Raw genomic sequence first — 13,606 nt, forward strand, 5'->3', positions numbered from 1 at the left:
AAAGAATACAGCAAATAAATAAGCCAACAAATAAAATGTTTAATAAGCGTAATAAAAACAGCAGGTGAGTTTTTGTGTGCTCTGATTAAGGTAACCTGTTTCATTTTAAAGGCAAAAACAGAAAATGCATTGTCTCATCCAGCAGACAGTTATGAGCAGAAGGAGCTGAAGCTGCTTTATGGACACAAAAGTTAAAAAAGAAAAAAAAAACAAAAAAAAAAACGGTCTCATGGGTAATAACCAGAATTTAAGTTATGGCTGAGAGGCTGCGTTGAGGTGACGAGACCCAGTTTGTACATATACATATGGCTTTTTTCTCCAGTAAAACCGGCACATTACCTTAATGTGCATTATTAGTGTACTTTCACCAGTGTTTTTTCTCCAGTGACCAAAGAAATTATTTGCAGCAGCGTATGAATCACGCTTTGAAATGTTGAAACACACCCATTTTTTGATGACCTTCACATGTGCCAGCGCTGCGTCACATGCATGTTGTTGTTACTATTTAACACTTGGACGACACACGCTACCCCGTTTTCCCACTCGCGTGACCATTCATTTCCCAGACACCCCGGCTGCGAACTAACAGTGTAATCTATGTGTCAGGCAGGAAGGGGCACTCAGTTTAAAGCTGATAGAGTTTGCCCCAAACAAGGACGGCCTATCATAGAAAGATTAATGAACTAATTTCATGCATGGCTCCTTGCCTCTGTCCTTCTGCGCTTGCATGTTCAACTGTGTATTCAGCACCATGATTTACGCTGTGTTCCTTGCTACAAGCCAAACCCCACGCTTAACAATAACATTTCCCCTAAGTGGGAAAATACATGGTGAAATATGGAGAACTGGATTTTAACCCCTCGATCCTCAACAACAGGAAAGCATGAAGTCATTGCGGAGAACTGTTTTGATTATCCATTTTATTTTTATTTTTTTTTCTCTGTGACTTCTGTTATAATTTATTGGGCTGAAATTTGAAGGCTGGACAACATATTTCATGGGTTACAGAAGAGGTGGATGGATTCAGGATTTATGTAGGGAAGCAGAGGCTCTGCAGCATCGCCAGCATGAGGAGGCATGCCAAAATCTACACATACACAGACACAGACATTTGAGAATTTAAGCTGTTCTGATGGGACATTTTCACGCCCATCACACTTTGGCTCGAAAATAAAAAGAAAGAAATTTACAAAAAAAGCAGTGGTCACTGATTTGGCATTTCAGGCTGCGCCTTGGCTGTATTAAACATTCTGGGCAGCTCTCTGGTTTCTACATGTAGTTTTGTCCAGACTCCTTCTTTCAGTGTGGTGGACACTGAAACATGTGTGTCTGCTGCCCTCAGCCATCCACTGCGGGAGCATCTGTCCCTCTAAGAACAGCAGAACACAGTAGGCAGGTGACCTCCGAGTCTGTCTGATGAGTCTTGCTTGTCTACTCGGTTTGTGCCATTTTTCTGCGTGGCAGAGCAAACGCCACTCCATTAGTTACTAGGCGCAATGCGTTTTGTGCGTGTGTTTGATTGTGTATGTGAGAGTGTATGTGTTGCCAAGCGAGCGGGGCGGGCTGAGGGAAGTCAGGCTGCGCTTATAAAACCACGTCTCTTTATAATAATAGTGGAAAACCAAATTATGAAACTATGAAGCTATTTCTGTCCATGCGAATTGGTGTTTCGTGCCATTATTTCATTTCGACAGATTTGAAAGGACCCATTAGAAATTTCCATTAAACCTAACAAAAAACATCTCCCCAGCGTTACTGTGTGCTAAGTGTGGAATGAACTACTTTTTACATATGCCACAATGTACGATCCCAGAGGGATTCCCCCTATCTGGCTGCGATGATGTATTAACTGTTACCACGCCGCTCTCTCCACTTCGCTCAGATGGGAGAAAATATACCCTCCAGTTGACTATAGGTACATGATAATTGCTAACAAGATTTAACATGAGTCTGGACTTCTTTTATAAACTGCAACGGGCTCAGAGTGAAGACTAACATTATGTTGTATCGCTCTATCTTGCACTATGTTAACAGTCCTGACTGATTAAAAATGCATAAGGAATGTCTGGGACCCGTAAGAGAGGGGTTTATTTTTTCATGCCTCATTTGGAACAGGAAGGAAGCGAAGGATCAATAGAGCTGATCTTGGCCCAGGGGTAGAGGCTATCTCCTCCTCTCTCCCTCCACCCGCCACCCCTGAGCAGTTAAAAGAGAGGTTTCATGTTTTCAGGGCCTGATGACTTCATGGCTTTATATAAACTCTTATGCAAAGAGGCAACTGAGGGAAAATGCATTTCTAACCACAGCAGCAATTTGCGGGGCGGGGAAGGAGGATAAGGGGGGGGGTGGGGGGGGTGGCTGGGGGGTAGCACCCCACAGCAATGGACAATAAGTTTAGGGGAATCTATCCAGCATTAGCTTCTTGTTAGTTTCAGACATTCTTAGCATGACTTTCCACTGCTTTCACACAATATTTACAAGCATGTAGGACCAAAGCTGTGTAAGATCAGCACCAACTGTGACAGACAGAGCCAGCAGTTTTAACACAGACCCAAGCCTCATTTCATGCTTTGTTTGAGAGGGTTTTATTGAAGCCGCTGCAAGTACAACTTAGAAAACATGGCGAATACAGAACCTTGGGTCCTTTTTTGCCTCTACTAATGAAATTGCCGTGAAAAATGTTCTATATCGCTTTTTATTTTTCTTTTTTTAAAGCTTGCCCTGCAGAAACATAAAAAGTCCTTCAGAAATATTGGTGACCTTTGGCAACAACAGGTTATTTTGACTGTATAAGTTGGGCCAACTTCAGACAAGTCATTTTTAACTATGTCTGCACCCATTAGGCATAAACCAACCAACAGTGCTTTTAATCAGGTGAAAAAGGGACAAAGTGTCAGGAAGAGTCAGAGGGAGGAAAACCCTTTTGAACGCATGAAGAGAAATCCTTTTCCCCAAACGTAAAAATTAAATTTGGGATTGTGCAAAATCCCAGGTCCTCCTCAAACTGTCCAACGTCTCCCTGTAGTCCTCTGTAACCCAGCACCATTCAAAGTAAGCAGGACTATTGATTGGATCATGTATTACCCATGATCCTCCATATGCTGAGTATAACACCTCTTTGTGTCCATTAACAGCCTCCTGAAGTTTCATTTATTCACTTAGTTCTGGCAGCCAACCCATTGTGGGCATTGTTTGCAAGATGTATGGGGCATCCATTGACATGGTCATTAGTTAGCATTTTGCCTGAGAGAAATAAGCTACTGTAGTATATCACTTGGCATTCCAACACATTAATGGTTGTGTCTGTAACATAATCTATCAAACTCAGATGAACCGGTGCGCTCCATCACAGCTGATGAATCCCTCGCAGGATAATCAGGTGATGATGGACGAAAGCAACATGCAGTACATCTTGTCAGACTTGTTAGCGCTGACGATTTCATTGATACTGTAGTTTTCTCATTTATGCTGGATTTATGGCAAAGGTCCGTGTTTCTCAGTTCTCTCAAACATCATTTCCTATTCGTACGTGAGGTAAACAGGCATCATTTCCATACCGTTTGAAAGCCAAGCTTAAGGCTAAAAGATTACATGATCCATTGCGTGTTCAGAAAATGTAAGTGTCTGTGACTGTTTGGGCTCTTTTAAGAGATGCGTTGTTAGTTCCTGCAGGGAAATCACTCAACAGTGAGTCTGATTTGTTTCTGTTTGATTGCAAGGTTGCTGAATATGGGTGGATCAGCCGTATTCCCTGGTTTGAACTGTATTTACTGTGAATTCACACCAGAATCTGACTGCAGCTCTGGCCATGTGTGTGTTTATCCAGGTTACTAACCAGAATGCCCTCTGAGGACAGACACCTGTCCTCAAGCTGCGGTTCCTACGTCAAAACTGAGCCTTCCAGTCCTTCGTCCTCCTTAGTCGACACCGGCAGTCACCACAGTCCCAGTGGCAACTCTGACGCCAGCGGCGGCTACGTTAACGGCGGCGGCAGACGCTCGCACGCTCTGGACTCCCCGCCAATGTTCAACCCAGGCATGCTTGCAGGTGGCGGGGCCTGCCTACGCCGCTACGAGGAGTGCTCCGGCAGCATGGCGGATGACTCACCAATCAAGTGCGAGTACATGCTCAATGCCATTCCCAAGAGGCTGTGTCTGGTGTGTGGCGACATTGCCTCAGGGTACCACTATGGGGTGGCCTCCTGTGAGGCCTGCAAAGCCTTCTTCAAAAGGACGATACAAGGTAATTCCCATTTTCTCTCTCATTTCTCAGTGGCTCACCTGAGCTCGTCCCCACTGTTTGTGAATATATTTTCAATCATTTTACAGGTTTTTCAATATTCATAAGTGTCAAAATATAAAAATGCAATTTTCCACGATGACTCTAAACACTTTTTATTAGGTCCACCCTGACTGTTGACCATTGTCATGAGTTCCACGTGCGTCTTAGAGCTGGTAGCCAACACTCTGCTCTTATGGGACTAATACAGTGTAGCGATTACAAATGTCTACACCAGGCTTTAGGCCCAGACTGTAAATCTGCTCTGGGTTGTGATTTTATTTTATTTTTTTATGCGTTTGCATGTGAATTGTTCATCTGGCATCAACTCTGCCATGTGCAGGAGTTGTTCCAGAATAATCACATCAACAGAGAAAATGTGCCAAAAAATGATATGCAGCTTTCAGACTTTTATCTGCAGCATTAAACACTGCAGACACAGAGTGAGAAATCTGAATCGAGTCAGTGGCCACGGGAAGGCATATGAGGGAAAAGTTTTCTATCCAAACGCCTTAACTTCTTCATCTGAATCACCTTAATTACCCTTTTTAATTTGATTGGTATTTGGCTGGTTTGCTTCAGACGCTCTTTTAAGATTAAGATTTTTTTATTATTGTGGCTGTAAGTTGAGAGACAACCTGAGAGCCACATTTTCTGTCTTATTGCCGATTTATACCTATTAATTAGCTAAAGACAAATATTTTACCATAAACGTATTTTTGTGAATGATGTTGAAAAAAAGTTCAAACATTATTTTGTGATAATTTATTCAACCAGCTGAATAAAACAAGGAAACTGCTGCGGCAAAAGCAACAAAATTCTTGTTTTGATACTGAGCAAAATTCTTAAATGTCCCATTTAAATAATTTGAAGGCAAAAATAAATGCAGATAACTTTCAGCCTGACAAAGCATTTTAAACATATCTTAAATTAGCATCTGGAGTTTAAAGGCTGCCCACCCTTCAGTCAGGCCAGCCACACATTAAAGACAATTAATGGTGCTCATGTGTGACTTTGTGTTGTTTTGCAGTCCCTCTTCTTCTTCTTCTTCTTCCTCTTTCTCCTGCTCTCTTTTGTGGAGGACAGGCTTGTAATGAACCTAATCTATCCGTCATTCGCTCCTGAGCCACGGGAGCTTCAGTCAATAACAATCAGTGTTGGGTGTCTGTAATTAAGAACCAGGCATTTCATTGGGAGAAAGTCAAGAAAGGAAGGGTAGGGAGGTGTGGATCTGTTCTTTGCCCCCGGGCCCCTCTACCCAAGGGGTGGGGGCAATTAGAAGCTCAGTCACATGTTGTTGGGGCAGTAACACAGAAAGGGTAGAGAGTGAGAGAGAGAGACGCTAAGAAGTCCTCTAAATATAAGGTAGCAGGACAAGGGACAGGGGACATGGTCATTCACTGAAAGGAGAAGCTGCTTTAATGGAATGGTAATCAGGAAGGGGGGTCCCGGCCTCAGCAAAGGAGGAGGACAAGGAGAGGTCCAGCTTGAGTGGAGATGAGCGCGTGGATAATAGCATGGCATAATAATATATCAAAATTTAGAGGGAAAATAAGAGAGGTTAAGGAAGGATATTAGAGTGGTTGAAATGTCCTTTGAGAAATAAAGGTGGACACAAGACCTGATTAACTAAGAGGGTATGCCGACAGTGAGCTTTTAGAGGTATGCAATTTAAGACTATTGTGGACCCCCAGTACAACCCACACCCCCACCTCTCCACCTGACATACACACACAATCATATACACTCACCAGCGCGCACACAAGCACACACTTTGCGGATTAATTGTGAGGTTAGTTTGGTCAATTTTCGTGTTTTCATTGTGCAAAACTGAAAAGTGTAAAATAAAGTGTACTCAGTATAACAAAATCAGAATATAAATTAAACCACATTTCACTCAATTATCTGAATTATAGACACATTATTCATGAATGTGTTCCACACATTCATTTACTGTGTGGTGAATAGTAAAAATGTAAAATTAGATTTCAAGCACTTATGGTTCATTGTCGCTTTGCGTCATCATGGACAGCTGTAGTTTTACACAACGCTAAAGTGTAAAGCACTGTGGGATTGTTATCAGAAAGTGTTGTACATGCCATTGACCCCGACTTTTGTGCTGCGCTGGAAAAGTCTTTCAGGGCTCTCTGTAGGAATAATACAGTCCGCATCCAGAGTTCACACACAATGGATGTATTTCCTTCCCACAGTAAATACGCTTCTCACAGCTGCAAAACACGATGACAGACAGTGTGGTTGAAACAGCTTGAGGAAGAGATTTAAACCAAAAGAAAAGGCGCACCGAGGCTTCGTTTTAGAAACATTTCTTGATTTATGTGTAGGTCGTTGACTTTGGATAAGACAGCATAGTACATTGCTTTGCACTATTTGTATTATTTGCATTATTTTCTGGTAGTATAGAAAAATGCTTTCCCCCGTACAACTGAATTTTTACAGTAATAGTTTACAAGCTATGACATTTAGTATCTGTCATTGTATAATGCTTATCTCCTTTAGTCCTTTTGACTTCAGTGTGAATCAACAGTAGTTTTAATAATCAAATAAGCACACAAGCCCTTTTGTATGCACTTCACTTTCCTCACAGGAAATGCAAAGCTTGTGTAGAAATAGTACATATGGTGATCATCAGACACAGCCATTGCATAAGTGTAATACTGCACACAGAGTATACTATGAGTATTAGTAGATTATATACACTCACTCAGTTTGTAGTATAGAATTAGCACACAGCATACCACTTTTATGTACACATGAGCACTGCAGTCGACTGTGTGTTCCCACTGCCAGCGCGTCTCGGTTTAAAAGACTTTAGCCACCCTGAAACCAGCAGCAGCCTCTGCCAACATCCTGGCACGGTGCCCCGGCCCCTCACTGTGCATGTGACCCTGCTGGCACCATCGATTCCAGGGATCCTGACAAATGTTGGCACCTTCTCCTTGTCCGACAGGGGGTTGTGTGTGTGTGGCTGGGGGGGGGGGGGCAGATCTGGCAGATCTGCAACAGACAACACCTGGTTTGCTGTTTTTAGGTACCATGAATACAATTCTGGACCTACAGGACATTGTTTAAATGTCCAATCGAGGGATTTGAATAATCGAGAGAATTTGTCATCGGATTCTCAGGGTCACATCAACTTTTGAAGAGAGCATGCAATGATCCAGCAAAAAATTGTTAACCAGAACCTGGTGAGAAAGACAGGCATCTGCCAATGTTGTAGCAGCCGATTCAGTATGTCTGTCATTCGGGCTGTTTTTGGGCGCGATTAAATTACGTCTGAAATATTTCCGCACTTAGCCAACCTAACCCATGAGACAGACTTGAATAATACATTGAGGTTTTCTACATCATATGGGAGTGTTAGATTGGCCAATCTAACAGCAGCTCTAGGTCTTTACTGGAGAACATTATGCAGAGCAATCTGCAGCATGTCTCTCATAGCCCCAGTGTTGTGGAGGGAGGGCAGCTTTCCCATCATCCTTTTGGTGAAGAAGGATGGGCTGGAAGGGGTCATGTTGAACTTTGTAGAGAGGATGCTCTGCATTAATGAAGCAAATTTATCTGTGAATCAAAATGGGGGTGGGACTCTGGGGCGGGTAGGTGCTTTTTACATGTCCCATCAAAATGCCACTAAACTCCTCTCCTTCACACAGGTCACCTTGGGACATTGTGTGTATGTGTGTGTGTGTGTCTGTGTACACATGTATCTCTTACTGTCTGTCTGTGCCTTTTGTTTATGGATTTTACATCTTTCTTTTCAATCATTTTAAAAGAAACTCCCCGCTTTTGATGTGCTTCATGGAAACGCGTTTACTTGTTTTTACAGGGAATATTGAGTACAGCTGCCCGGCCACCAACGAATGCGAGATCACCAAAAGGAGACGCAAATCTTGCCAGGCCTGCCGCTTCATGAAATGTCTTAAAGTTGGCATGCTGAAAGAAGGTGAGCATTGATTCTTTCAATAATCATTTTATTGGAAAACCAAAATAATAATTATTTTTTGTGACATTATGAAGAATTAACTGATAATAGAAATATTTTAAGTTGCAGCCCTGATTTATTACTCTCAGAAATGAAATCATGATGATAAAAGTAATGACCACTAATTATTAATTTTAGTGATAAAATCTTATTTTCATTGTTTAAAATAATTAAACTTTCTTCTATGGGACCAAAGACCTTAAGACCTTAAGACCTTAAATTATTTCAATTCAATTCAACAACATACTAGATGCTGTTAAAATTTTGCTACGTTTTTTTAGGCTCAAAGAAAGTTGATTATCGAGAATAAAAGCTAATAAGCAAGGTTTATTTAAATGTTGGACTGAAGGACTCAGCATGTATTAGTATATTTTGAGAAACGACAATGCTTGGTCTGTCTCTTCCACGACAGTGAATCTTCGGTCTCACAGGGATAAAATACTAGTCAGTGATCAGATATTAAAGCCAGCTGTTGCCTCAGGGAGACACCAGTGACATCACCCACATGCCTTACTTACCTCTCCTCACATCCCTGAGCCTCTCGGTGTTAAACTCAGACGGGTGGGAAAAAGCTGCTGAGTTGGATGTTCCTACGAAGACTGACTGGGATGTGTAACATTACTCTTGAAAAGCACAAGCTGTTCCCCCAAGACTTCCCTCTCCCATGGGCTAAGGGTATCTCTCTCCCTCTCTCTCTCACTTTCACTCTCACTGTCTCACTCCCTTCCTCTCTCTTGCCTGGCATATTGATCCACTAAATGCTTTTCCGAACATCCCGCCTCACTTCCTGCATGTGTTGTTTCTCCTCCGCTGAGAGACCTTTGGGAGTACAGAGAGAAAATCTAGCCAATAGATTTACTTGTTTTTTTTCTTTTTCCATGGGAAGAGGGATGTTTGTGTTTGTTTGTTTTTTCTTTTTCTCATTTGTGTGTTTACATTGATGCACTGAGTTGAGCTCAAAGTTATGTTTTTTGCAAAGATCATTATCATAGCCAGTGCTGAACCGGGACTTCACTGCTTCACTGTTGGCAATAAGCACCACACATCGTCATCCACAGTAAACGTATTAGAGGACAGAGGTGTAGCTATTTAATTTGGTCACTGTGACAATTTGGATGGTAACATTTAGAAGAGTACACTGACATTTATACCGCTGTGATGGTAATGTATGCTATGTGTTTTGTTTTTTTTTTTCTTCAAGTCAGGTAAATGCAGGTGTTCTGAAAACAGCAGGAAGTTGGCTGTCTTTGCTTATCCACTCAGTCAGCGGCAGCTACAAGTTGGTCTAACCTAAGTACACACAATGAGATGCACATATTTGTAAATTCAATGACTTTCATGTTCCTTTAAAAGACACTCATTGCAAACAAGAGCAGAAAATAATTCAGCTTGGTTTTCATGATTTTGGCTGCACAGTCAGATTTCAGCCATGCACCATAAAAACACTTTTCGTTGCTTCATGTAAATGTTTGTATTTTTAACATTTAACATGATTTGATCTCTGAACTTTGACCAGACCAAGTCATGGATTCCAGCCCAGTCCTTTCCACACTGCGTGTATGATATATTTCCTCATATAAAGGGCAATGTTTACAGAATTTGTTTATAGGCTCATCTTAGAGACACAACACTCATAAATTTCCTAAAAATAAAACCGTGGTGATGCATGTTTGTTGTATTCTGCCAGCACTAGCACGTCTCATAATAGAAGCCAGTGGCAGTTAACTGTGAATCTAACTGCGATCTGTGGTGGTCACACAAGTCCATATTATGGCTGTTGGTTCGCCTCCACCAATATAAAGTCACAGTGTACTGATCTAGGTGTCTGGTCAGTTCAAACTAAAGGGTCAACCATTGTACTGCTGTTACAGTCCTATTTATACCTGTGTCCAGTCTTGATGTCTTCATCCTGGCCTAAATATCTCACACTGAGGCTTTGACTGTCAGCCAGAAAATACACTGGTGCTTCGGAAATAAAGCTGAAACTATTAGCGCATGCTTAAAGGAAAAACGGCAGGGCATTGTCCGTGGTGGGCCGAGCTAAGCCGTTGATGTGGACAGTCTCTGTGTGTGTGAGAGAGCGAGAGAGAGGGGAGGAATTTGATGCCATAGCCTGCATCACCTGCCGCTGCTGAGATGCAGCATCACAGTCACCGCGACATGTGGCACAGTGGGTGATTCTCTGGAAGTGATGGCTTTCAATTAAAAGGAAAAAGGACATTTATACGTGGCTGAGTGCTGCAGCTTGGTCTCCTACGCTCCTGGGGGAACTTTGATCATGGAATCAATGGGGGACAGCGGCATGTCCTACTTCATGTAATGAGATCACCATATAACAAGTGGCCAAGAGCTGGCCATAGAAAAAGAATATGAACATAGTATAAAAGGAATGCAGATCAGTAATAAAGAAATATATTGTCTTGAGAAATCTGAAAAGCAAATAATCAAACCAAATACAAGACTTCCTCCAGAAAAAAAAAATAAAAAAATTGTGATAGTACATATTTATATGCGCTTGGGTGACATTTTATATCATACAAATATTAGCATTCAGATTTTATCTTGTAGATTACCATTTTATAATTATTTGATTTCATCCTTTTGTGAATGGCTCACATGACAAGTTTCTCTTCGCTCACACTGTCCCAAATCAAAGTGTGTATTCACCTGCAGATATCATAAAAAATCTCAGATTTCATAAGAAATCACTTTGAGCCTGCTGTCCCAAATTATAAAGCGTTAGCTGCCAGAGTGATGATGGGTTTGATGATGGTGGGCAGGAGAAACCCATCCTTCCTGCAACACCTGCCACTGATCAGCTGACTTCAATTTTTAACCACCGTTTGGTGGCATCAGGTACATTTTGAGTTGAATGAAAGGCCAACCAAAACAACTGTTCTGACCTAGGGAAAGCAAAATGCATGTCAACGAATTTTGTAGCTATGAATATATAAAATTTTTATGTCACAAAACAAAACAAAACAAAATAAAAAACCCACTGTAGTCAACAGGCCGCAGCAGAGTGCTCATATGAGCTGGGTGGATTGTAGTGACAGGCGGCTTTTTGAAGAAACCTCCCTCGCTCTGTGACCCCTTAAATGTCCAGCCAAGGGTGATAAAAGGTCACAGGTCCAATGGAAAAACCCTCACGTAATTACAACTCGCGGAAGGTATGGTGTCAGTCACTACTGCCAGGAGTCAGTGCCCACAGCTAATAGTAGTGCTAATACCCCCATAGCGTTACTGTAGGGTGTTAAATGATGCATGAATTTTCTGGACGATGAAGCATTTTTTGATTTTTGTGGTTCAAATCACTGCTATTTCCCACTGAAGGTGGAGGATTTATTTGTAGTTTTGTGGATTTGTAGATTTAGTGCGACAGTATAATGGTTGCGGGTATTTGACGGAGTAATCACAACATCATGTTGGCAAATTAGCATGTTTAAAATAAGTATGTCCTATTGAATCGGAAGCATCCACCGCTGTGGACCATCTGAAACTCTGTCATGAACAAAAATGGTCAGCAATTTCAATAAAAGACACTTAAGCCTTTGCTCCTCTGAAGTTGATGCTTGTTGGCTTTAGCGTTGGCTAAGTGTTTCTGTGGTGTATTCTTTACTTGTGGGGATTTTCTGACACCACTGTAATGTGGTGGATGAATACAAGCTGCCAGACTATTTTGGCAACCTACACCGCTGTCTCGCCCTCGCCAGACCACAGATAGGGATCAGCAGTCCTTCCTGAGCGAACGTGGCTACCGGGGTAACATTACAGCCTTATTTTCCTCCAGCCACATACACAAAAGATTAGTAAAGCCATATCCAATATCACAGACTGTCAGGTCCTTTGCCAATCAATAAGATCAGATCAGAAGCCAATCTATACGCTGAGATTGCATCATCAGAATAAAGACATAGCAAAACTCTGTGTGTGCCTTCGACTATTTAAATGCCACATGATATAAGGCTGCATTAGCGCTGCATCTTTGTATGGATGCCCTCTGACCCTTTGCGACATGATTTTGCTTCTCACCACAAAGCTGTCCATCTAATGCACATCTATGAGGCCTTGTTTGCTTTTTGGGGTGTCAGAGTAGCTGGCAGACTACAGCTGAGTGAGCGCCCACCCAGAGGCTCTGCTCTGGCCTGTCCTCACTGTCTGGCAGGTGATAGATCAGACACGAAGGCAAACACGTGTTCCTCTGAAGAAGGGGATTTAGCGAAGTGCTGACCTCCTAACAACCCTCCATGCACGCACACACACACACACACACACACACACGCAAACTCAACTCGGAGGACATACATTCATGTATACATGCCACATGTTCAGTATATCACGCCTGACAAGTGACATGGAATCAGACCTTGAAGTACATGTTTCCTCCTGGCAGCCGTCTCGCTCTTATGTCTTTTTCTCTCTCGCCCACTCGGACACACACTGTGCAAACACCACAAACTGAATGCCTGCTATGCCAATACACTGGAGATCCTAACTCGACCCGCCCATCTCCAGCCGCGCAGATGTTTTCGATTACGGGCACATTTGTGGTCAGGGTGGTTTGGTAATGCACAGTAATTCCCCTTATGGACACGCTGGCTCAGATTTATGAAAAGTGTAGAACATGATCAAGAGAGCAATGCCAGGGTGGTGTGGTTATGGGTGAACAACTCCAGCTTTGTCTTGTCAGACCATCAGGAGTTAGAGCAGGTGGAACACCATCCTCGATGCACCCCTCCCACCGCTGCCCATTTTCTCAGACTCCCTCCGTCTCTACAGCCCACCCTCGGCACAATCAAACAAAAGCTTTTCCAGTGCCTTCAGCTCTTTGCAGACTTACAGACTCGGCCCTCAGAAGTAGCTCTGCAAGGCCAAGGTCCTTGAGCCTTGTAAAGAATGAGGGACTGGAGGCGGGGGCACTCACTGCATCCCTCTGATTTTTCCCAGCTAAAATAGGGAGCTCCTAATCTCCCTTTGGCAGTGTTCCCCAGCCAGCCAATTCTGACACATTCTCTAGAAAGAAGTGCCTATGACAGGTGAGCAGCTGAAAATAGTTGTGTGAGATACAAACACACACACGCACACACATGCACATGGTCGTATTGTAACACACAAACTAGACACATACACTGTGAGCAGCATGCACATTTACCAGATTAAATCTACTGAGCTTCATCTTTATTATGTGAAACAGATATACTGTACGGTGGTTACTGTTTGGAGTACATTTTCAGGACTATCTATTTTTATGTCATTTTTATTATTTTGTTCATCAATTTTTCACTTTTATTTTGAACGCGTGCTGACTCATTGAGGACATTGCGTTGT

At 42.4% G+C, this 13,606-nt stretch overlaps 1 protein-coding gene across 1 annotated transcript in view; it reads left to right on the top strand.

The window, feature by feature from the left end:
• Positions 1 to 13,606, top strand: part of esrrgb (estrogen-related receptor gamma b) — a 31,847-nt gene that overhangs the window by 6,001 nt on the left and 12,240 nt on the right. Inside the window, exons 2-3 of the mRNA XM_029496410.1 lie at positions 3,827 to 4,242; positions 8,123 to 8,239. Of these exons, the coding sequence (XP_029352270.1) occupies positions 3,827 to 4,242; positions 8,123 to 8,239 (533 nt within the window). The remainder of the gene's footprint in view (positions 1 to 3,826; positions 4,243 to 8,122; positions 8,240 to 13,606) is intronic.

The sequence above is a fragment of the Echeneis naucrates genome, chromosome 24, assembly GCF_900963305.1.
Source record: "Echeneis naucrates chromosome 24, fEcheNa1.1, whole genome shotgun sequence".
NCBI classification, from domain to species: Eukaryota; Metazoa; Chordata; class Actinopteri; order Carangiformes; family Echeneidae; genus Echeneis; species Echeneis naucrates.